Raw genomic sequence first — 25293 nt, forward strand, 5'->3', positions numbered from 1 at the left:
GAACAAGTCAGTCCTACTTCCTCTTGATCCTATCCCGGGGGACCCTCATACTGTGGGTTCTCTACAGGTGGAATCTAAGATCAAATATTTAGGGATAATAGTAACTAAGCAGCCAAAGGATTATATAAAGGACAACTTAGAACCGCTACTTTCTCGCTTTTTGACTAAGATTCAGGATTAGGCCACGACCCCCATCTGTGAGGGAATATATAAGTAGGGTTAATAACGTGCTCACCATGGAATATGGTGCTTATTTGAAAATAAATTCCATAGCTAAATTCGAAAAAATTTGGGGGAAATGGATGGATACGTTAGGTCTGCCTTCGCAACAGCTACTACAAATAAGGACGAGTATGCAATACCAGCTCTGTCTAGCCTCATAGACAAGTTAGATAACTTGCTGATATGGTAAGATTAGGAGGAGTACCATTCTTTGGCGCATATGTCCTACCCTTGGGAGCTGACTCTGGGGGGGGGGGGGTGGAGTTGGGGGGGGGGTGATATTTTGTTTGTTATTGCATTTTGCTAGTTTAATGATCCATGCTTTGGAAGATATTTTGGGTCTGTTGTACTTCAAATTTGTGGGACAATGTAGGCCATGTTTGGCCGATTTTACAGATGTTGCCCTAAGAAGTCTGCATGACTGAGTGTAATGTAAATGTATTGTATGAAATTGTTTATGCTATAAAATCAATAAAAATAAGTTTGATTTAAAAAAAAACTACTAAGGGGGGTAACTGCAGTGTTTTGTAAATGCATATGCTGACAGCCATTTAATTAGGCAAATTTCTCTTCAGCTGATCTATTGCGTTTTAAAACCCATGCGTTCAATGCTACATGTGAATGTATCCTAAGGATTAGGGGCGCCTTAGGGGCATTGTTAGGGTCATAAAAGATCTGGGGCACAGGTCCCAATGCATATGTTCCAAATTAAAATTACATATATACGTCGCACACACCAAAACTGTACATATTTTATACAGCTACAAAAACACAGGAGAAATCCCTACCTATTTCAACCAGTGAATGTCCTTTTTCCTTATTTTCCCCAATATATTTACATGTGTGTTTTATATACTTCCTGACTTCATGTGCCCCCATTATTATATACACTGCTCCCCCTCCCCATAAATTGTATATACTTCCCCCTTCATGGATTTAGATGATGCCCCCCTCATTATACACTGCCCCTTCATGAACTGTATATACTGCCCCCATTCATTAATTTAGATAATGGCCCCCTCTCCATTATATAACACTACCGCCCTTATGAATTTAGGTAATGGTCCCCCCTCATTATATATACTGCTCCCCCCTCCCCATGAATTGAATATACTGCCCCTTCATTAATTTAGATGATGCCCCTTTATTATATAAATATGGACATAGACCCCTGCAATAGAGATGCCAGCCCAACCCTGCACACTGCATCTTGAGGTCGGGGTCCCTGGACAATTGCCCACTTTGCCATGGTGTAACGCCTTCCACAGAATTGAAAGGAGACGGAAGCGTTAAATTAATTCTGTCCCTCTGCGGTAAGGGGCATATGTGCGGATCCCAGAGGTGGGAACCCGATCTATAATGCATTCATGACACATCCTTTGGATATTCCATAAATACTATTCATGAGAATACCTCTTGTGTGGTTGGTAAAAGGCAAGTCAGACCTGGATGTGATGCAGCTGCAACTTGTGGGGGAGCCATGACAGTGCAGCAGATATGACCTGTAAATGTCATATGTGGTGTAAAGGAACTCATTCATGTAGGTTTTATAATTTACGTCTTTATTTTATATGGTTAAGTTTTTGGGTGGGGTCGGATATGGCCCTTGGTGCGGTACCAAATAAAGAGCCAGAAAAGTTATCAAGTAATCCACCATGTCTTCCTCAGGGGATTCATCAGGTAATGATGGCTTTTCTCAGGAGATCTCCGTCTTTTGTGACAGGGCGATGGTTCTGATATGGGAAGCAGCCTGTGTGTCCCATTATGGCGGGCGTCATGCAGGGTTGTCTGGCGTTGTTGTGCAGCGTCATTTAGCAGGTCTCCAGGAATGGAAGGCTGGACAAGTACATTTCTGTTTCAATTACTGAAAGGGTAGAAACAAGAAAATATGTTCATCATTTTATAAAGATTTAAGATCCATGAGCGCCATTTGCTGTGTGGTTTGGGGTTGATGAGGTGACCTACTTACTTTCAGTCCTACTATTCAACCGTCTTTGGGCTACAGCAGCAGAGGAATCGGAGGAACCTGCAGGAGACAAGACCAGGGGGAATTATTGGGAAAACAGAGACTGAATAGAAAATAATAGAATTAGCATTGTTACTGCATTAACAAAAATAGGGGGGACCTGGAACCCAGAACATGCACCCCCTTTCCTATGCTCTACATTAAAACACAATGGGGGGATTCATTAATGTGCTGTAGTCTCTAACATTACAATACACCCCAGTGAGCGCCCTGCAGTAACCTCTTCATGTAGACACAACATAAAATATAACTCACCTCTTACGAAGACCCTTCAGTCTCCACCATTTTTGTCTTGGCCTAATAAGTAAAAAAAAATAAGATAAATCATCTCTGTCGGTTCTGCATATTGATAATGTTCTGGGCCATGTTTTGTGGACACCGAGAAGACAGTGGTCAACACAGAAAAATATGTGGCCCCATGTGGACTCAAGAAATGTAAATTCAGTTCTATATACTTACTGGAGCGATTCCTCGCTCACCCAGGCCTCCTTCACCTCTTGTACTACAGGTCTATAAGAGAAAACAGAAATGTCAATGTATGGATTACAGCAATGTAGCATCACCCCTATATATTCTATATACTTACTGGGGAGACTCTATGCTGGGGGAGGCTACTTCCACCTCCGGTTCTACAGGTCTATAATAGAAAACATAGGGATCATTGTATGGACTCTGGTTATGTAAATTCATTCCCATATAATCTATATACTTACTGGGGAGACTCCATGCTGGGGGAGGACACTTCTACATCTGATTCTACAGGTCTGTAATAGAAACATAATGATCATTGTATGGACTCCAGTTATGTAAATTCATAAATTCATCCCTATATATTCTATATACTTACTGGAAAGACTCCACGCTGGTCCATACCACCTTCATCTCCCCTTCTAATGGTCTATAATATAAAGCATAGGGATCAATCTATGGACCCAAGCAATGTAAGTTAATCACTAACTAATCTATGTACTTACTGGAGAGACTCCATACTGGGCCAGGCCACCTTCACCTTTTGTCCTATAGGTCTATAATGAAAACATAGGTATGAATGTATAGATCCAATCAATGTAAATTAAGCCCTATATATTATATATACTTACTGAAAAGACTTCACACTGGTCCAGGACACATTAGGGTTCAGTCCTAAAGGTCTATAATGAAAACATAGGGATCAATGTATGAAATCCAGCAATGTAAATGAAGCACTATATACTTTATATACTTACTGGGGAGACTCGGTGCTGGGCCAGGCCTCTTTCACCTGGTGTCCTATAGGTCTATAATAAAAACATAAGGATCAATCAATGGAGTTTGATGACTTTACCATGAATATCCGTATCAGGTCATAGTCGCTGATGATATCTGGACCCTGCACTCACCTTCCTTCTTCCTCTGTTTCCTCCACCACTTTACTGTCCACTTTGTTCACCATCGGAGCCTCTGCCTGGTTCTCCTCCACCACCTTCTTCTCCGCTTCCTGGTGTTTTTCCTCCATTTCTGGGTCATTCTCCTCCTTGCTATATGACATAGAATATAAATGATATCTCTATTAAATGTTTCTCATTTTATTGTAACCACTAATGGGGGGGGGGGGGGGGGCAGATTATATTGGGAACTGGGTTTAAAACACATGGGAAGGTAATGTGAAATAAAACATGTGACCCCCCCCCCTTGGCTATAGTAGTGTTGGTGTAATCGTGCCTGGTTTTTATACTTACCTGGTATTAGGCATGAAATCCATCATGTCCTTTGCAATTCTCATCCTAAAATAGAAAATACAGCGCCGGTTACTGAAACTTTCTAGCTTCCTATATATTTCTTCCTATATCCTCCTTATACACCCAATATCCACCTAATCTCTCTTATATACCTCATGCCCACCATTCATTCTACAAGATCCCAAACATACCCCTCACATCACCCTATGCCCCCTTCAATTCCACCTATTCACCTGCCCCAGTCTTTATATATATCCCTAATATCTGTAATATATCCCTCATGTCCCATGTACCCACTATTTATTCCTACCATGTACTTCTCATTATCATAATATCATCCAAATCATGGTCCCATCATAACCTCACCTCCCAATATTTCCATCATGTCCCCTATATGTCCCTGTCAAGTACCCTACATACCTTTTATGTCCCCATATACCTCTTAAGCCCCCTTTATTTTCCCATGTCACCCATAAGATGCTTATTGGTGCACTCAATAGAAATTCATCAGAAATAATGAATATTTATATTTTTGTGTTATCTATAATATATCTACAGAATTAACCCCTAGTATTTTGATCATATACAGAATAGTATCATATAATTACCATTTTTCGGGGTCTGATCCGTAAATGCGCCACCACCAACTGTTGGGGAATATGATGAGATACATGATATATACAGGTCAGAATATTCTTATTCATAGACATGATATAATATTACATCACTATATATTCCCATAGAGACAATCCCATTGCTTATGTAGCAGAGAAATGGTTCTCTATGATCTGTGATAGTGTGGTATTTCTGCTAAGGGGGACTCAGGTATTACATGGAAGCTGGAGATCATGAAGATTTGGGGCGATGCCCAGGAGATATTACAATACATGTTACCCATTGGCCATTCCTCTACACAATGGGTGAGATTAATTAAAAGTAGAGGAATATTAAGGTGGAGTTATTACACATTACAATTGCTGATATTGAAAAGAAAAGACCAGACTGGTTGCTATAGGCAATTTCTCAGTATTTTTTTATTGTCCTGTTCTAGGTAATATTTTAAAGAAATCATTGCCTTGTCTTATAATTATATATACATAGGGGGCAATGTATCATTAGGCGACTCCTTGTGACTGTTCTATGCGTGACTTTTGAGCTCCGCTGCTGTCAGATTCAGTAAAGTGGCTTTTTGCCCTTTATAAATCTGCTGGCAGTGTCTTATGTTATGCGGGTTTTTCTTTTGCGACTTTTTATACGACTATCACAAACAAATAAAACGTCACAGATTAGGGACCAGGGTAGAGACCAATTTGCACCAAAAAGGAAAGTCACAAATAATGAAATCAGTTCCAATTGTGAAAACTAGTCTATGCAAATACAGGCAGTCCCCGGGTTACATACAAGATAGGGTCTGGAGGTTTGTTCTTAAGTTGAATTTGTATGTAAGTCGAAACTGTATATTTTATAATGGAAGTTCTAGACAATTTTTTTTCTTTTGCCCCAGTGACAATTGGAGTTTCAAAATTTTTGGTGTAATTGGACCAAGAATTATCAATAAAGCTTCATTACAGACATCTTACAGCTGATCATTGCAGTCTGGGACTATAGTAAAGCATCCAGAGAGCTTCACCAGAGGTCACAGTGGGCAGAGGGGTCCGTCTGTAACTATGGGTTGTCTGTAAGTTGGGTGTCCTTAAGTAGGGGACCGCCTGTAATGAATTTGGAGCAAGCAGGGCCCATGGCAAGGTGACTTTGCACTGTCCTATGTTCTTTTGGCGCAATGGAAAGTCACAAAACAGCATTTGTACCACAACTGTGTCCAAAATTATACATCACTCCCAGTATACTGTATATATTATGTTATATATATGTGTTCACTGATACTTACGTCAACTCAACATCCTCCTCTTCCTTCATGATGTTGTCCACCTTCTCTTCCTTCACGATGTTGTCCACCTTCTCTTCCTTGATCTCAGTCTCCTCCCACGCTATCTTCACCTCCCTCCTCTTCTTCTCCTTGATGCTCTTATCTTGATGCCCAACTTTCTCTTTCTCGATGTTCATTTCCTCCCGTGCTTTCTTCACCCCCTTCCTCTTCTTCTTCTTCATGCTCTTATCCTTCACTTTCTTCACCTCTCCGATCTTATTCAATCCCGACTCCAGCTCATCTCTCTCAATCCTATAAGTAATAAGACAATGAGTGTCCAGGACATACTCCACAATCTCTGCAGATTGAGACATAATAGATATCGGTGGACAAAGGAGGAGCTTTCTCATTCACCACATTTGTCCTTATACCCAGAACTGAACCCAAGACCCTTAGGTACATTCCAAATCTTCAATACTTAGACCTTATCTATTCCGATATACCTCATATCTTTATCTCCCAATCTTTAGCCTCTGTTCCATACCTGATCATCCATCAAGATCCCAATCCTCATCAACCACTACCAGTATGTTCTGGACTCAGTTTTTCACATGTAAGCGCCCCTTCCCTGTAGATCTATACTGGCATATGAGGCCCACTAACAACAAGCCAGAAGTCGTTATTTATAGTGGACTCTTACATGTGGATCACCCGCCTCTCATTGTCCTACAGGTTATGGGGCATTATGGGAAACCCATAGTTGTTTACTCTAACAACTGCTCTCTTTGAAATAATGGAGAAGTGACCCGGCTGGTTCCTGTATTTTTTAAATTTTAATTGTTCTAGGTTAATTTATGTAATTATTGACTTGTCTTCTAATATAAATGTACAGTGATACTCACATCACCACCTCATCCTCTTTCTTGATCTTCTCCACCTTCTCTTCCTTGATGTTATTCTCCTCCCACGCTATCTTCACCTTCCTCTTCATCAACACCGCCACCTTCTCCACCTCTCCGATCTTAAGCTCGTCCACCTCCATCTCCGGTCTATCCATAAAGTCATCCATCTTATAAGAAAAAAAAGGCAATGAGTGTCCAGGACATACACTATGATCTCTACAAATAAGGTTATGATGGACATTAGTGGAAAATGGAAGAGAAATTCCATTTACCAAACATGTCCTCAATGTGTACCCAGAACTAAACTTAACACCTGAAAGTACATTCTATATTTCATCTTTAATACCTAAATCTTATCTATTCCATTATACTTCTCCTCACATCTAGGCCCTGAACGAAACCTCATCATCAAGATCCCAATGTTCAGCAACTACTAAGGACCTCTACTGCACCCTAGACCCTCAGTATCCACCTCAGTGGTACCAACTCCCCAAAACCGATCTATACTGGAATACAAGGTCCGCTCACATACAAACCAGATACCTTAATTTATACAGACAAATATGACAACTAAAAAGAGGCAAAATAATAAATACAGCAAACAGTAGATAACTAATAGCGCTAGTAATACCTTGTATGAAATGCCTCACATACATCACAAATAGAAGAACGGCTGAGAGGAACCAATAGAATCCATACTGACAAATGTTGCCCATACTCACAAATTATTGAAAAATATTAGATCTTTATTAAATACATTGGTTTATATACTGACGAAATAACATCTAATCAGGTATAAAATGTGCGCTGAACCCCTGTAGTGATGCACAGAAAATATGTCATCCCAGACAACCAGAGAGATACAAATGTGTATAATAAGTACAATACACAGTATATCATATAGAGCCACTAGTATGATTGAGAATCATACAACCCTTGAAAGGCATCTAGGGTATATACACTCTGAAACTACCCATGTAGTTATAAGAAGAAGTGAACCATCATCTGGAGACAGAAGTATATGCAGAAGTATATATAGGTGGTCCCCTACTTAAGAACACCTGACTTACATACGACCCCTAGTTACAAACGGACCCCCGGATGTTGGTAATTTAATGTACTTTTGTTTTAGGCTACAATAAACAGTTATAACAGTTATCACAGGTGTCTGCAATTAAGATTTATTGTTAATCCTGGTTCTTATGACAATCATACATTTTTAAAATCCAATTGTCACAGAGACCAAAAAATTTTTCGCTGGGGCTACAATTGTAAAATATACCTACAGAACCTATCCTGTACCTAACCCGGGGACTGCCTGTACTGGATAGCAAAGTCGTCTTATACAGAGTATAACCACAGCCCTATCAACAGTGATCACCAGCAATAGTTTCATGATAAAAGAACCTTAATACAACTTAAACAGATTGGGGCAGATTTACTTACCTGGCCCATTCGCGATCCAGCGGCGCGTTCTCTGCGGTGGATTTGGGTCCGTCCGGGATTCATTAAGGTAGTTCCTCCGACGTCCACCAGGTGGCGCTGCTGCGCTGAAGAGCATCGGAACGCACTGGAGTACAGCGAGCCGGGCTGAGTGAAGGTAAGCGCGTTTCGAGCGACAATTTTTTTTTTTTTTAATGCGGCGGTTTTTCCGAATCCGTCGGGTTTTCGTTCGGCCACGCCCCCCGATTTACGTTGCGTGCATGCCAGTGCCGATGCGCCAAAATCCGATCGCGTGCGCCAAAATCCCGGGGCAATTCAGGGGAAATCGTCGCAAATCGGAAATATTCGGGTAACACGTCGGGAAAACGCGAATCGGGCCCTTACTAAATGACCCCCAATATATTTTCTATGACATAGTGCAAGACGTACATAATATTATGATAAAGGTTCACAAAATTATGATATACGGCATGTCTATACATATAGAAATAACTATAAACATATTAAAAACCACATTTTTCTTCTGTATATATAGCATACAATGATCTACATTGTGACACAAAAAATAATTTAGCATGTGAAAAATAAATACTGTTTGTATGTGCAGGTCATTGTGTGTGTATGTAGTAAGTGAAAAAAACCTGTATATTGTGTATGAATGGGATCTATGCCTGGGTGTGCATGGAATAAACGCGCTGTGATATCTGTACAATCACTCTCATCAGAAGGATGTTACCAAACTCAGATCGCTTTATACAGCTGGTAGTGACCACTAGGGGGAGCTCACTATACATGGACATATTCACCTACTATCATACACAAAGGCAGCTGTATACAGTGAGCTCCCCCTAGTGATGGCTGCAGTCAAAACATTGTACATTAGCAGGAAAGATTAACTTACCACAAAATCGCACAAAACTCTCCACAACCAACTCTGCAAAAGAGGAAAAGTAAAGAAGTGGCCATTACTAAAGAGGAGGAGACATAATATAAGAGAATGAAGGACACAACACAAACAGCAGACTTACCTCCAACTCCTACAGCAAACCCTCAGGGGTGTGTAAGTTCCGCAGTTCCTTATATATCCCCCGGGATGTCATAGTGCAGTAGAACATTCCGCGATATCACAAACAGCAGCTTTTCTATCAAGTTACAGCAGCCAATCAAAAAGCTGGATGTCATGAGGTGGTGGGAGGAGCCAGCAACACAATATTCCATAACATCACAAGGATATTCAAATCTTTATATAAAAGGCAAAACAACCAATCACGAATCTTGCTTTTATGGTGTGGGGGAGGAGCCTACATTCCATGACCTCATTAAAAGGCCACATGAGGAGAATTTCATAATTTTATTTTTAATTAAACATTTATTTAAGTTTCAACAAACTTTTATTGTTGGTGTAGCATAATGATGCCTTACAATAGAACATGGCAAAACAGAAACCCCTCGCAGGGGGAACTTGTAAAAATGAATCCTGTTAGGTGCATAGCCAGCTACTGCACCAATTAGGAATTTAAAACATGGGGGGGGGGAGGGGAGGGAGAAAAATTAAAAATATTAAAACTTTAAAGAAATTACCCCGAAAAACAGATATGGGGGAACCATGTAACATCCAAAAAGCTATTAGGGGGATAATATTAATGGGCTATGAATTAAATTGATCTATTGGCCTTCTTCTTGACTCTTGCTGGTTTGTTTCCTATAAGGAGAACTGCCGGGTCACTGGTGTCACGGGTCCTAATTGAGAGCAAATCAGCGCTTTGATGCTGTTCCGTAATGAGGCAACCATGGGGCAGAGTCACCAAATATGGGTCATATTGCCACTGCACTACTGTCCTGAAAACAACTATTGGGTAGGTGACGGTACATATTAGCCAGCCTGTGTAATAGTCGGAATGAGGTCTCCATTAGGTAAACCTGCTGGCCACCGTTTGCCAGAGTAGTACAGCAGTTTCAGACCTAGTAAGCTATATAATACAGGACCTCAATAGGTTGGAAAGGCATAATATTTACCGCTTATTCTCCTGGCTGTAATTTTTAGTGCTTTTTATCATGGTTGAATAAAAAAAACATTCCACATGCATTGGAACAAGTGGGTGCCGACCCTATTCCCTTTTGTTACTTGATCACATAGTACTCCAAGGGTGGAAACAAAAATCGGGTGGAAACCTAAAGCGCTCCAGAACTTTGAACAAAGATTTGAGAATTTTTACTTTCTCCTTAATTTCCTTGTTGGTGATAGGGGCCACAAGATTATCTACTGCTGACGGGAGAGAGGGCAAATTAATCAAGTTAAGGAAGCAGTCTACTCTTGAGGGATCAAGTTGGTCAAGTTGGGATGTCGGAGTGTAGAGTGCTTGGTAAAAATGGTGGAATGTATTGTAGAGGAGCGCAGGATGGGAAGTGAGGGTCCCATTATATGTCTCAATAGAAAATACCATATTGATGTTCTTTTTGTAGAGGACATGCCAGCATTTTATCTGTTTTGTTGGCCTTTGTACAGAATGAGGCTTTTGCTCTTTCTTTGTGTGTATTGCCGCTGTGTACATTTTACATTTTGCTGCTTGTCTTCATTTGGTGTTGGATATGCATGGTTTCTGTCCTACCTACCTGCTGATTGGTGCTGGCTGTAGAGTTAAAATACAAGTTAAGATCTATATCTATTTGTGAGCAGATACTGGGATTCACTAATAAAGCTTCATTTGGCCTCCAACGATACAGGGAGGGACATCTGGGCTCCGAACTAAAACACTGTAACGACCGAATCACGATCTGACCAAAAGGCGGGTATATGTCTATAGTAGCGCATGGAGGCTAAGGAAGAAGTGTCTGTGAATATATAATCAATTCTGGAGTAGATGTAACGCACTCAAGAAAAATAAGTGTAACCATGTCTCCATATGACTTCCACCATGTATCAGCTTGGTTATGCTTTTTAAGTAGTTGTAGAAAATGTGCCACATCAGACCTGCTCACAGCAGTGCTGTCCTGATCATAGAGTGATAGTTGAACTGGAGGAGTCTATGGAAAACAGCTTTAATAGTGGGGATTTGGAGGGTTGGGGCGCATAACAATTTATTATGCAGCTCTATCGTGAATGTAACACACTTGCGAGTGTTATGCGGGTCTCCCGGCCAGAACGCTGCACACCGGGACTGAACTGACATGTTGAGTTCAGTTCCTGTTTGCAGCGTTCGGGCCGAGAGACCCGGGCAGCATGCGTTGCGAGTGTGATGCGAGTTCATTGCATCACACTCGGAAGTGTGGAACCAGCCTTAGGAAGTGACCCTCAGGTTTGGAATGGAAACATTTTTTTTAGTAGAATAGCTACTCCTCTTCTCTTACTTGCATGTGATGCTAGAAAAACCCGCCTATATTGGGCTCGAATTGGTAGAAAAGTGGGTTTCTTGGAGGCAAATAACATCGGGATGGAGTTTGGTATAATCAATCATGGCTCTGCAGCGTTTTGAGGGGGAGTGGAGTCCCATCACATTAAGTAAAACTGTACATATTGTAAAATAGACACAAAAAGCTTGTAAAAACTTTATAGCTACCAAGTTAGATATAAGACCAATCTCAAGGTAAATAGTAATCCCCTCCGTGTGTAGTGCAAACCTGATAGTAGGGAGGGAAGGAGGGGGATAAAACATCAACTAGTAGTCCGGAAGAAGTTTAGAAGGCCAGATGTCTGGAAAGAGTTCACCAAATCCGTAAGACCATTGAAAGATGCACTCTAGCAGCATTGAGGATTAAGTTCCTGCTGTCTTCGTGCTGGAGTTGATGACCACATTTCTGGGGAAGCCTTCCAGCCTAGCTCTTCCCAAAGCTTGTTGAATCCTCACAATGTAGCAGTGATGGAAGGCTGGATAGATTTACATTGTACTGGCCCTTTAAAAGCGGAATGCTTGGGATACTGGATGCCTTGTCCTGATGTTGGTGTCATAGTGCACCCTAAGGTCCAGCTGCGTAGTCGGAGGGCTTGATCTGGGAACAGGTGATTGCACAGGAGGGGGATTAGACCGTCCAGTACCAAAGGTGTGATCGTAGTGGTATGGGAGATGGGCCCCAGTTACAGCAACACAGTATGATACCTGATAGCAGGACCATGGAGAGCCTTCCAGGAAAGGGTTAATTCTGCAGCAGACCAGAGTCAGGCTCCTATGAGGCTGACCCAATGATGGCATGGTGTGTGGACCCCTCCTGTTACTCTTGGCCAGGGCTTCTCCCGGTTGGTAGGCCTCGGGATGAAGGAAGGGTGTGCCTCTCCTCAGGAACACTGCCATCCAACCATCACCACAAGATATCAGACAGGCCCCTGGAGGTATTTTAGGAGCTTCATGTCTAGAACGAGCTGCTGCAGGGTTCCTGCGGCCAGGGAATGTCAGACTCCTGGGTGCACTGGCTTCTAGGCACTTGGTAGGCCTTGACAGGGAATGTGTCCAAACAGTCCCCTTGGCTCAGGGATTGAGGTAACCACTGCTGTGGGGCACTAGGATGTTTCAATGGGTCAGCTAGCAGTGTGCACGGGCTCAGATATAGCTATCGAAAAAATAGCGGCCTGGAGATGTGTCTGGCTCACTCAATGGCTTGTCCTCGTCCCCATTTATTTCAAACCTTTTTTTGTGAATCACTTATTTACCTCATTGGAGATGTGATATAACAATTTTATAAATCCAGAGGCTGTAACTGTTACACCCTTGTATGACATCACTAGCAATAGTGATCAGTTCACATCTAATACTGCCCCCTGTGGTACATCAGTATTAATGTATTATACTTTGAGGAAGACAAATTTCTTTTCAATAGTTTGTTCACACAATACATAAACAATAGAGTATAGTTAGTTGTGATGTGTATATCATTTAGGAGCACAGTGTTGGATACAGTCACAAGTGTAAAAAGTGGGTTACAAACCTTTATTTTAGGACACATTTCATAAATATTAAAGTATATAAACCCCCTTTAACCCACGAGTGTAAGGTTTATGTTGTTTTCTTGAAACCTTTTAAAATCGGATATATGTTTTCAAAGGCTTCGTAGATTTCCGAACGTTCTTTGGCACCTACAAGATTAAACCCAAAAGTCAAATTGGGACATTAGAACATTACTCCCAATTCTAACAAGCATTTACCTTTACACCATTGCTTCCTCCACATTATCTGCTTAAATGAGAACAATTGGCTTTTCCACCAAGGCTATTGTCAGAGCACATTAAAATTATTCATTAAACCTATGTTTACCATACAGATGCTATGATGTAAAATCAAAACTTTATTCAGACTTCATCAAATTAGGCAACAACTTTGGATATGAAACCTCATAGGAGGCCAAGGTTTTGGATTAATCTTTGATCTCATAAGCTAGTCACCCTAGTTCTAGCCCAGAACCTACCAGTTAACACAACCTTTCCAGATACAAAGATGAGGAGAACAATCCTTGGTTTCACCATCCTGTAAATGAGTCCTGGAAACAACTCTGGTTCATAACTGTGAACAAAGTGATATATTAGGAATATAATTTGCATGGTGATTTTTTTTTAACTATGTATTTCCACTAATATTGTTCCATATAACTGCTTATATATTATAATGTAATATTATATTTGTTTATGTCCCCATGATCTGTAAAGCGTTTCGGAATATGATGGCGCTATATAAAGATTATTAATGCAAAACACTTGCTGTTTGAATTGGGATTAGATAACAGAATAGTAATTACAGTAACAGATAGGAGGAAATTACAGCCAATATTAGGTTTATAGTTGAACTCCTGCACTATACATCAACTCAAGATATTTCTATACATCCCCATCATTTGAATATTACAGTTAAATCATAGGGATCACCTAAACAGGTGTTGCTGGTGGTAATGAGCAACTCATCAGCATTCAAGTCCGGTGGGTGTTACGGAACGAGAAGTTTGGAGAGGAGTCCAGGTTCTTGTTCTGGGAACCAAACCCAAAAAGTTTGGTACCAACCTGAACATTGCAGTTTGGGTCCACTTATCTCTAGTTACAGGACAACAATTTCTACAAGTTTCCAGGTTCTTGGCAATTAAAAAATTTAGACCCTGAGAAGTTCTAGAGGTCTTCTAATGTACATTCATTTAGTGAGAGAAGGGATAAAGCAGGGTAGGCAAAACCTTTGGATGCTCCATATTTACACAGGCCAAAACAAGGACTTTACCTGCTGAACTGCTGATGAGTAAGGACCAGGCCTTCTAGCCGGATTGGGAATCTCACATCACAGCTTCCCACCATGTTCTGGATTTTAAAGTCAAGGAATTTTGCTGGAAAACCTAGTTTTTGTACAACACGGGCATATTTCCTTGCGGCCAGTCTGGACTGTTCTTCACTATTAAAGATATTAATTCAGAAAAAAAAAATGTCAAAACCTAAGGGGGGGGGATATTTGAATATCCCTTCTATTTTGAGATATTTTAAATTAAAGGTCAGAGAAAAAGGCAATGATTTTACACTACAGCCAAGACCAAGGTACGCATCCTACTTAAATGCCCTAGATACCAAGTTCATACCAATAAATGGCACAGAGGAAGTGTAAAAGGCAACTTACTGTGCAAAAGTTCTCCATTATTTGGTTTTCACACGGTGAAGCCATTTGCCTTTAAAAGTTTTCTGAAACCAACACAGTAGCCTCATGACTACGTAAAGTTCCTCTCCCATCCCCAAAACAAAAGCCATAAGATCCTGTTTATGATTAAAGCAGGGCTCCATCCAACAAATCCCCCTACAGACCGTTGTTATATTGCAGAGCTATTCCCCTTCCATCATACATTAGTACATGATGTATGGTTGGTGGAGTCCAACACCCAAGCCTCCATGCTTCCAAGACAAGTGCTTAATGCTAGACACCTACAAAGCACCTTTATTCAAGAAATGAGTCCAGCTGCAATTTACCCACACATCCAATGGTATAGCTTAGCATGAAAAGCAGTGTAGACCAAAGCAGTAATGCCAACTATTACCAATACCTCTTTGCTCCAGTGCAGACCATTTTGCCAGAACTAAATATCAGTGCTGTTGTCCTAGGTTCCCGGATTCTCATGATAACTGCTGCAAACCTCTGGAACATTAAAACATTTTTTTAAGAAAAACATTTTTTTTTCTACATATAGAAGTTGTAGTATGGCAGTCTTACCTTTGGGTTGTATTCTGCATTTCTAGCATGCAGGGCAATCTTCTTCAAATCAAGTTTACAGGCCAAGTTCACAGTGGATACAATATTTCTAGGAACAGAAGGGGGGGGGGGGGGGGAAGAGTAGAAGTTGTTTATTTTGGGTGAGTGACCGATACTAAAACAGCACGTCACCTGACTGCAGCAGAAGACTGCACTGGACCCTGCTCTGTCTGCTCCTGCAGCAGTTTTGCTATTAAAATAAGGGGGAAAAACAAAAAAAAAAAAACCCACACCCTCTCTTCAGTGGCCATGCATGTTACTTACTGTAATTGTGGAATAATTCCAGAGGATTCCGAGACTGGGGTCATGGGAGTCATTGGGGTCATGGGGGTAATAGGCATAGTGCAGATGTTAGATGCGTCATATGAAGCATCTCTGTTCTCCGATGGGGTAAATGGCTGTGACAGCACTGAGGAGTCCATACAAATACCACTATCATCAATTTGTGAAGTATATTGCTGCCCTTGAAGTCCATTCTTTTCTTCATGATCAGGATTCAAGTCATCAGGCAAAAAGCTCAGGTCTACTGAAGAGAAGTCTGTAGAGAGGTCTTTGGGATGATCCAAAGCAGAGCCATATGAAGAGTTTGCAATAGGCTGTATGTTCAAGTCATCATATTGCATCATAGAGGAGAACATGTGTGGGGTAGAGCCAAGGTCATCCTGAGGAATAGCAACAAAATAAAACCAACACAATTAATAGAAAAGCAAGAAGAAAGCAAACAATCAAATAAAACATGAATCACTACATAACCAGAATTACATGTTTAGGCCGCGGTCAGAAGTGGCAATTGTGTGGTTTCAAAACGCAAAACACATACTCTGCCTGCTATAACCCATCAATGGCAGTTATCAATGCCAGAAGGCCCTGCATCCCAGGAAGACTACAGCCCTATGTGCAACACCCCTGCCAATGCAGTGTTGCGAAATCAAAACCTCCCTCTGTTCTATAGTGTTTCTCTAGGCCTGATCAGCCTAGGGAGACCTCAAGTGTCTGGAAACGGTAATGCAGCTGTTTAATATGTGCACGCGAAGGAATGTATAATTCTTGTAACCAGTAAGATGCCTTGTTGTACTTACATTGTAAAGCGTGCTGTTTGGATAATTAGCTTGCCACCTCACAAGGAGCTTATATAAAACCCCTTGTGGCTGGAAAGTTCTGGAGTCAGACTCCTGAGAAGCACATGTGTCTGTGGCACACTGCCCTGACACATCTGGCCTGCAGGGAGACCAGGCCCAAGCAGACATCCACCATCAGGATTCTGCATCATCCTGCTGCAGAAGTAGCCATCTATCCTCTCCAGCCGGAGGCTACCTATACCAGGCTGTGAGGAACTCCTGTGGAACAGCATCCAACCGACCATCTTGATCCAGTTGTTTGTTATGGCCGTTTTGGCCGTAACAGGTTCCTGAATAAACAAACTAAGTTGAATTAAGTTGAGTTTTTTGGACTACTCTGGAGATTGTGGGGACAGACATAAGCAAGAGGAAAATTACAAAACTGGCTGAACAAATCTATGGGAGAAGACGAGTGTGGCTTTGTCAGAGACTAATTTTTGTACTGCTGAGAGGGATAGTGTGCTTCTCTCCGCCCAACCGCATATTTTGTTGGAGAGGTCTATAAGAATCTTGTACTTCCTTGATGGCGTAAGTATGCCACTGTTGTGGGGTGGAGTAAACCCTCACATGTTGGTTTTTTAACTGTGTGACACGGTTCTTGTGTTTCCCAGAATACATTCAGTTCACGATAATTGGAGGAGCACAACTGTGTTGAAGGAGACCCAAGTCCCCGAAGCAGAGTCCCCCCCCTCCCCCCCATGTTTGCTTGCATCGGTTTGTATATTGACTACAAGCCATTGGTACCACGCAACCACTTTTTGGACGAATCTGAATCATCCACCAGTTTAGTGACGTTTTTACACTTGGCGGAATGTTACCCTCTCTTCCAGGTGTAGGGGATTTTTGTCCCAAGCGTGAAGAACCCAGTTCTGCATCACTTGTGTGATTCGGTACCACTGTACTGACTAAATACATTTGGTCATTTGACCCAGTAGTTTCATGGCTTTTCCTATTGTACCGGAACGTTTCTTTTGAAAGGATTCCATTTGTTGAGCCATTCTTATTCTTTTTTCTGCTGGTAGGAATGATGTCTGGAGGATGGATATTAGAAATGTTCCCAGAAAAATAACTTCTGTATTGGTTGGAAGATGAGATATCTCCCAATTTATAAACCACCCCAGTGACTGCAACATCGGGAGAGGTAGATCTCTATGTAGTACAAGTACCTGGGCTGATCCATTCACTATCAACAGGTCGTCGAGGTAGGGTATGACCAATACTCCTTGGGTTCTTTCAATCCCCTAGTGAGGTTTACTCATTTTAACCCCTTACAATTTTACTCAGTTTTATTGCCGTTGTAGCTCCTTTCACTCCCCATGATGCACAGTCTAAAATTCCAGGGTGTGGACAGGGACTCTAAGCAGACACATTATTATCCATCTAGTTCTGTGGGATGACAATGTGGTTAGATTATCAGGGTACAAGTGTATATACACTTTCAACTAGCTTCTGACATTGTACTAACACATAGAAAGAGGAGACAGATCAGAGATGAGATTCCCATTACACAGAGGCATGACAGACAGAGGCTCACAGACTTTTACTGTCAGCTCTGCTACATATCTTCCCACAGATGTATGCCTGCCTCCACCTCCCCCTCCCCTGGATAACTTATCTGCTTGTAGTTTGCAGCTTCTCTCTGATGTGTTTTCTGGCAGGAAGTGATGAGTGTCTGAACTCTGTGCTGGACTGTAGTGCAGGGAGCAGAGACAGAAATCTCAGCAGCACACAAAGATGGCGTCCGACCCCAAGTCAGAAGTTACAGTGTCGTGTCTTGGGGCAACAGAAATTGTATACACCAGGACTGATATAGAGACATGTTGGACTTATATCTGTGAAATGCTGCATTTTTGTTAGTAACAGTGAATTAGAGAACATGTTATTTTATTATCCTGAGTACATTTAAGAAAATGGTCTTAGAGGTAGTAGCCTTCTAAAGGGGTATTCCCGCTGTCATCAGTTTTGTAAATATCCTGGGTGAAGAGCAAATTCCGATTGGTAGAGCTCTGTGCTGGAAACAGATCGTTTCTCCTGAGGGTGTTAGAAGTGCAAATCTCTGGAATATTTGAGATTTCTGGCAAATTGGTACGCGGTAATACACGCTCCTTAAAAGGGGTATTCTCGTCTGGGCATTCACATTCTGTTTCATTAATCTGCCATAAAAACATTTCTTCAATTAGATGTTATTAATAAAATGTCACAGACCTGAAAAAGCGCTTGTTGCGCGAAACGGTCCGTCGTTTGTGGCGTGTCCGGCAACTCTCTACCTGCCTCAACCAGCTTCAATAAACCTTCACGATTTTTGGTGAGTGACCCGACTCTTTTTCTTTTGTTCACGATTAATAAAATGTACTTGTGTGAAGATAAATGTAGTCTTTTGGTCCCTTAGAAACAAGGCTGTGTGCCTGGATACGGCCACCTCCGCTGGAGGGATTGCACAAAGAAACGAAAAGTTTTTTTTTATATGAAATGTCCAGGAATTACTACATGTTCCGCAGCCGTCCTGTGGTAATGAATGCTGAAGCCAGGAGGTCAGGCAGGACTCAATAGCTCATGTCTGGCCACCGCTGCCAAAATGTGAGGTGGTAGTAACCGAGGAAGCCATCTCGTTTCTAAGGGACAAAATAACTATATTTATGAGAAAGTATCTTCACACAGGAACATTTTTTTTTAAATAACATCCAATTGAAGAAATGTTTACATAAGGCAAATTAATTAAATTAAATGTAATTGCCCAGTTGGGAATACCCTTTTAAGTCTATAGGTACAGTGAAGCCAAGAGCAGAGGGCACACAACAAGACCGGGTAATGGTTCCAAGAGAATCTTTCTTTTTATTTAAATCATCGAAGGTACACAGAGAATCCACGGCCTTGTGTACCTTCGATGATTTAAATAAAAAGAAAGATTCTCTTGGAAACATTACCCAGTCTTGTTGGTATCCAGCCGATCTAGCATCTCGTGCCTGGATACCCCAAAGACGCCGGCTGCACCTCGACCAAAAAAACCCTATATGCCAATACGAGAGTTGTGCCTTATGTTAAAGCACAACTCATCCAGGTAAGCGACTGTCCAACCACGTCATATACTCCGAATCAAACGTTATCACCCTATGAGCGCTGTTGTGTTCCTTGTCTGCTATCCTTTTAAGTCTATGGCACACGTATGTGCCCCCCGGATGGATTAGTACTGACGCCATCTTTATCGATTCAGCCTTGAACCATTTATAGAATATATGTTTGTTCGGCTTCTTCAGGTTGAATATTTACCTGTAAGAAAGAACCACTGGCTTTCTTTATTAGAAACAGGTAAGGAAAAGCAGTTTGACTCTTCGATTGTCACAGGAAAAATACATTAGAATATTAGTATTGCAGTATATTACAATGAACAAGTGATCAAATGATCTGCAACTTCCCCCACCCGAGCCTAACCTTTTCTTGTGGGCCTGGAGGCAGCCGAGGCTCAGAATACCGGAGCGGCTGGCTATTGCAGCCTAGGGCACGCTAATGTCACGGTGCTTGGTATGTGGACCGGAGGGCTGTCCTACAGCCTGGCAGGTCGTGTGTGCAAGAAATAAGGAGGGAGAGGCTGATGTACTGGTTCTCCTCGAGGCAACACCTGAGTATATATAGGAGGAGTCCCTGGGTAATGGATGGCTAAGGCCGTGGTGGTGAGCAGCCATATCCAGAGATCACACTGAGGCAACATTGTGCAAATCAACTTACAGTTCCGTATTGAACATAAGGCATCAGGAAACAGGCCAAACAGCAGATTCGGATTCTGGTTACTGGAGTGGTCCGCAGGAATGGTGCACCAGCCTGGTAGTAGATGCAGGCTGAGATAATTGAGTAGGAGCGGTGTCCAAATTGTGGAAGGTGCAGCCAGGGGTGTACCAAGCCTGTCTGCTGCCTGAGGCAAGCCATAGAGAGAAGCCCCCCCCCCATATATGTAATATATCAGGGGTGTCAGGACCAGATCCATCATTTTGGTGTAAAAAAATAAAGCAATGTAAAATGCATACAGCCTGCCACCATGTAGTATAGAATGCATACAGAGTACCACAATATAGTACAAAATAGAATATATGTGTATATATTTCCTGTATGTATATGCTGTATCTACTGTGTAATATACACTCACCGGCCACTTTATTAGGTACACCATGCTAGTAACGGGTTGGACCCCCTTTTGCCTTCAGAACTGCCTCAATTCTTCGTGGCGTAGATACAACAAGGTGCTGGAAGCATTCCTCAGAGATTTTGGTCCATATTGACATGATGGCATCACACAGTTGCCGCAGATTTGTCGGCTGCACATCCATGATGCGAATCTCCCGCTCCACCACATCCCAAAGATGCTCTATTGGATTGAGATCTGGTGACTGTGGAGGCCATTTGAGTACAGTGAACTCATTGGCATGTTCAAGAAACCAGTCTGAGATGATTCCAGCTTTATGACATGGCGCATTATCCTGCTGAAAGTAGCCATCAGATGTTACAGGGTACAATGTGCTCATAAAGGGACGGACATGGTCAGCAACAATACTCAGGTAGGCTGTGGCGTTGCAACGATGCTCAATTAGTACCAAGGGGCCCAAAGAGTGCCAAGAAAATATTCCCCACACCATGACACCACCACCACCAGCCTGAACCGTTGATACAAGGCAGGATGGATCCATGCTTTCATGTTGTTGACGCCAAATTCTGACCCTACCATCCGAATGTCGCAGCAGAAATCGAGACTCATCAGACCAGGCAACGTTTTTTCCAATCTTCTACTGTCCAATTTCGATGAGCTTGTGCAAATTGTAGCCTCAGTTTCCTGTTCTTAGCTGAAAGGAGTGGCACCCGGTGTGGTCTTCTGCTGCTGTAGCCCATCGGCCTCAAAGTTCGACGTACTGTGCGTTCAGAGACGCTCTTCTGCCTACCTTGGTTGTAACGGGTGGCGATTTGAGTCACTGTTGCCTTTCTATCAGCTCTAACCAGTCTGCCCATTCTCCTCTGACCTCTGGCATCAACAAGGCATTTCCGCCCACAGAACTGCCGCTTACTGGATGTTTTTTCTTTTTCGGACCATTCTCTGTAAACCCTAGAGATGGTTGTGCGTGAAAATCCCAGTAGATCAGCAGTTTCTGAAATACTCAGACCAGCCCTTCTGGCACCAACAACCATGCCACGTTCAAAGGGCTCAAATCACCTTTATTCCCCATACTGATGCTCGGTTTGATCTGCAGGAGATTGTCTTGACCATGTCTACATGCCTAAATGCACTGAGTTGCCGCCATGTGATTGGCTGATTAGAAATTAAGTGTTAACGAGCAGTTGGACAGGTGTACCTAATAAAGTGGCTGGTGAGTAATATATATATATATATATACACAAAAAGATAAAATAACTTACAGTCTTGGTAAATTTGGCCTTCTCGGACGGGACTGGAGCACGTGGTTGGGCGGGGATCGGGCCGGTTGGGTTACGGGGCTCGATCCAGGAGTGGGAGCCATGCAGGGAGTGGGACAGCATAGCTGCCAGACAGAGCACTGAAACGTGCCGGGCGGTGGGGGAATAGGTCGAAAGCACAGTGCAGCCAGGGAACATGATGCCGGACGGAGGGTGGGTTGAGCCGGGAGCATGGTGTTGGATGGGAGACTGGAGCGGAGGGGGGTTGAACTGGAAGCAGAGGTATGCAGGAACTGGGGGCGGGAGCACAGTGTCAGCCGCCGGACGGGGCCCGAGACTTCTATGCCAGCCAGCGGAAGCACTGTGGTGGTGGGGGGTGAGTGCCACCCCTTCCTCGAACAGGAGGCGCGCTGCCTGCTTAGGCGAGATGCTCAACTCGCCTCATGGCAGGTGCGCCCCTGGGTGCAGCTCTGGGCTCGAGTCTCCTGACTCAGTTCCTGGAATTAGTATCTGTGGCAGCACTGAAGGTGTACTGCACACCGACTCTCTTCACTCTGACTGCCAGAAGAGACCATGTGCTCCCACTGCACAGAGGTTTTATACTCCCCTGTCAGGTGGTTGCAGATCACTTGTTCAGCTTGTAAATTACACTTAAGGGTTAACAAACTTCATAAAGTTGATTTTTCACACATTGAAAGGTGTAGTTAACTGCCATATAGGCCTCTCACAGTCACGTAAAGCTGAGCAGGTGCCTCTAAAGTGCATCTATTTTCATAAAAATTTTAAAAAAATTGCATTCAAAAACCCCCTAAGGGCGAAGACACACGTGGCGTTTTTGGGCCGTTTTTAGTTAGTGCATTTCCAGATCGTAAAAAAACGCATGCGTTTTTGACCAGTTTGAATTAAGATAATTGGTCAAACCTGTCAAAAACACATGCGTTTTTTTACGATCTGGAAATGCACTAACTAAAAACGGCCCAAAAACGCCATGTGTGTCTTCACCCTAAGGCTGGCGCCACACGTAGCGCTTCATCTGCACTTGCAAGCGCAGATGAAGCGCTACGTGTGGCGCCAGCCTAAGGCAGACGGCACACTTGGCATCTTGAACCCGGTTTTTTGGCAGTTTTTTTAGCAGTCCGTTAAAAAACACATGTAATTTTTGAAAACGCATCCGTTTTTGACCAGTTTTAATAAAGATAATTGGCAAAACCTGTTAAAAACGCACGTGTTTTTTAACGGACTGCTTAAAAACGGCCCAAAAACGGGTTAAATACGCCACATGTGCCGCCGGACTAACAACCCTAGAAAAGAGGATGAATAAAAAGCTGTGCCATTGTACAACAGAAATTTGGGAAATGTTAGCTATAAAGTTACTTGGGTGCTATGACTATCTGTCTGAAAAGCAAAAAATTTTGAACTTTGAAAATGAATAAATTTTTGAAATATTTTTTCCAAATTTCAACTATTTTTTCACAAATAAAACACAAGACATAGAGAAATTTTGATGCTAGTACTTTGAAGTACAATATGTGGCTAGAATGCATATGCGTTTTGGCCAAACCCCCTCAGGCCGCGTTCACACGTTCCGTTTTTATTGCGTTTGAAATGCATTACAACGGAGGAGAGGCGATTTGCACAATTACATGAATGTTTAAATGTGTTAACATGTTTTGTAAACACAAATGTTAACAGTAATGAAACTAGGCAAATCACCTAGCTGTTGTAATGCGTAATAATCAAAACACAGTAATGAAAACACAGGCTGAAACGCAACGTGTGACCATGCGCAGAGGAAAGAAAAGAGTTACATGTGAATACACTTGAAATGGGAAACAGTAGTTGTGGCCATTAGCAATTATCCAGGATATCAGCCTTTGTACTGTAATGTAACCTATAGCAGGAGTCCTGGCCCAGCATGGAGGCTCATCCACATCACAGGTGTATAGCAATGTCCACTACAACGTACATACTTACTCTACAATACCAACCTGAGCTTCACATTGGTCCAAGTATCTTTCCAAAGAAGATTCTCCATCCATTTTGCAGATCTTCTGAAACCAGCAAGATTCCAGTCAGATTGAGGAAAACTCCCAGGATTCATCACTTCACACCTCAGCTCCATTGGTAGAGGGCTTGTACCCAGTCACTCAGCAGCCACAAGGGAGATTTCTTGTTACTTACACCTGGACAGCGGGTCTCCCCCCCTAAAATAAAAGGCTGGTGATCAGCAGAGAGCAGGTGATTCCCCAGGTGATTGATGACAAGGTGATTTATACCATTTGTCTTTACAACATGCAATGTTAAGACAATGGGGGACATTTACTATGGCGTTTCTGCCAGTTTTGTGGCGCTCTCACCATATGTTCTGCTCTCCGACCTATTTATTAGCTGTCGGGGACAGAAAAAATGACTTTTTCCGTCTGCTCCGACTCTTCTCCGAAAAGGGGCGTGGCTTTGGCGGAGTGGAAACTCAGACACAATTAATATGTGTCGCAGCCCTTTTTGGGCGCTGTAAACTGGCGGAAAGTAGACCAAAAGAAAACTGGTCTAGCAGGGACTGTTGGACACATTTCTGGTGCTCGGGACAGATTTTGGTCCCAGGGACAGAAAATGGTCTCGGCGCCAGAAATGTCTCTGCACAGCTCCACAATATTAAATGTGTATCTTCTTTCCGAGAGCAGGTCGGTAACAAAGCCAATGCAGACACCGACACTTTATGTAAATGTCCCCCAATGCGCTGTGCCGTGTGCTAACATTATGTTAACAAAACACACAAAAACATAATGCTTGATGTGTGTTATTTGCATTCAGCTGTGTCTCTTAGGCTGCGGTCACACGTACCACTAGGCGTCCGTTCATAGCGCGATGCTAGCGCACAGGGGGAGGTCCTCGGCCCGAATGCACATGCGTTTCCAGAGAAACGCATGCAATCGCCTTAACAATCACATGCGTTTCCTTGGACCTCCCCCTCCCCCTGTACGCTAGCGGCGCGTTATGACGGACACCTAGCGGTACGTGTGACCGCGGCCTTAGGGTGAAGACACACATGGCATTTTAAAACCGTTTTTGGTCCGTTTTTATGCACTCCGTTAAAAAATGCATCCGTTTTTGTCAGTTTTTATTGCGAAAATTTGGAAAACCTGTCAAAAACGGATGTGTTTTCAAAAAACGCATGCTTTTTTTAACGGAATGCTTAAAAACGTCCCAGAAACGGGTTCAAAATGTCACGTGTGCCACACCGACTGAGGCGGGCCACGGCGCCGGTGTTTTGCATTAAATTAACGCAAAACACCGCTAGAAACGCGATGCGATCGGGCCGCGGCCCGTCCCGGTGGGGGTGGCTTTGTTGGCGATTGCGTTTTCAAACGCAGACAGAGCGGTGCGTGTGGCACCAACTTTAAGGT

General features: G+C 42.6%; 2 protein-coding genes and 2 long non-coding RNA genes across 4 annotated transcripts; all 4 read right to left on the minus strand.

Moving 5' to 3' along the window:
* Positions 1-1784: 1784 nt before the first annotated feature.
* On the minus strand, positions 1785-2883 carry LOC140068757 (uncharacterized). The gene is made up of 5 exons (XR_011848544.1): positions 2835-2883; positions 2708-2758; positions 2504-2545; positions 2192-2248; positions 1785-2086 (listed from the first exon to the last, which is right to left on the minus strand). It is a non-coding gene; the product is annotated as an uncharacterized lncRNA (long non-coding RNA).
* A 193-nt stretch (positions 2884-3076) lies between these two features.
* On the minus strand, positions 3077-6085 carry LOC140068758 (uncharacterized). The gene is made up of 8 exons (XM_072114159.1): positions 5855-6085; positions 4575-4613; positions 3967-4011; positions 3628-3765; positions 3475-3525; positions 3349-3399; positions 3223-3273; positions 3077-3146 (listed from the first exon to the last, which is right to left on the minus strand). The coding sequence occupies exons 1-8, from the start codon at positions 6073-6075 to the stop codon at positions 3092-3094; spliced, it is 651 nt and encodes a 216-aa protein (XP_071970260.1). The 5' UTR covers positions 6076-6085; the 3' UTR covers positions 3077-3091.
* Positions 6085-9337, minus strand: LOC140068759 (uncharacterized). Its single transcript, XR_011848545.1, has 4 exons — positions 9207-9337; positions 9080-9112; positions 6736-6902; positions 6085-6145 (listed from the first exon to the last, which is right to left on the minus strand). It is a non-coding gene; the product is annotated as an uncharacterized lncRNA (long non-coding RNA).
* A 3520-nt stretch (positions 9338-12857) lies between these two features.
* TBPL2 (TATA-box binding protein like 2) lies at positions 12858-24083 on the minus strand. The gene is made up of 7 exons (XM_072114160.1): positions 23878-24083; positions 15642-16039; positions 15339-15426; positions 15172-15263; positions 14367-14534; positions 13573-13667; positions 12858-13243 (listed from the first exon to the last, which is right to left on the minus strand). The coding sequence occupies exons 1-7, from the start codon at positions 23926-23928 to the stop codon at positions 13164-13166; spliced, it is 972 nt and encodes a 323-aa protein (XP_071970261.1). The 5' UTR covers positions 23929-24083; the 3' UTR covers positions 12858-13163.
* Positions 24084-25293: the final 1210 nt, after the last annotated feature.

Source organism: Engystomops pustulosus, chromosome 7 (assembly GCF_040894005.1).
Source record: "Engystomops pustulosus chromosome 7, aEngPut4.maternal, whole genome shotgun sequence".
Taxonomy (NCBI): Eukaryota; Metazoa; Chordata; class Amphibia; order Anura; family Leptodactylidae; genus Engystomops; species Engystomops pustulosus.

Coding starts and splice junctions, on each gene's coding strand:
- LOC140068758 (XM_072114159.1), bottom strand. CDS start 6,075: ATGAAGAAGAAGAAGAGGAAGGGGGTGAAGAAAGCACGGGAGGAAATG. Junction 4,012..4,574: donor GGATCAGACCCCGAAAAATG/GTAATTATATGA, acceptor TTTCTATTTTAG/GATGAGAATTGCAAAGGACA. Junction 3,274..3,348: donor ACCAGTGTGAAGTCTTTTCA/GTAAGTATATAT, acceptor TTTTCATTATAG/ACCTATAGGACAAAAGGTGA.
- TBPL2 (XM_072114160.1), bottom strand. CDS start 23,928: ATGGATGGAGAATCTTCTTTGGAAAGATACTTGGACCAATGTGAAGCT. Junction 13,668..14,366: donor ACTCATCAGCAGTTCAGCAG/GTAAAGTCCTTG, acceptor CTTTGTTCACAG/TTATGAACCAGAGTTGTTTC. Junction 13,244..13,572: donor TGGAAAGGTTGTGTTAACTG/GTAGGTTCTGGG, acceptor TTAATCTTGTAG/GTGCCAAAGAACGTTCGGAA.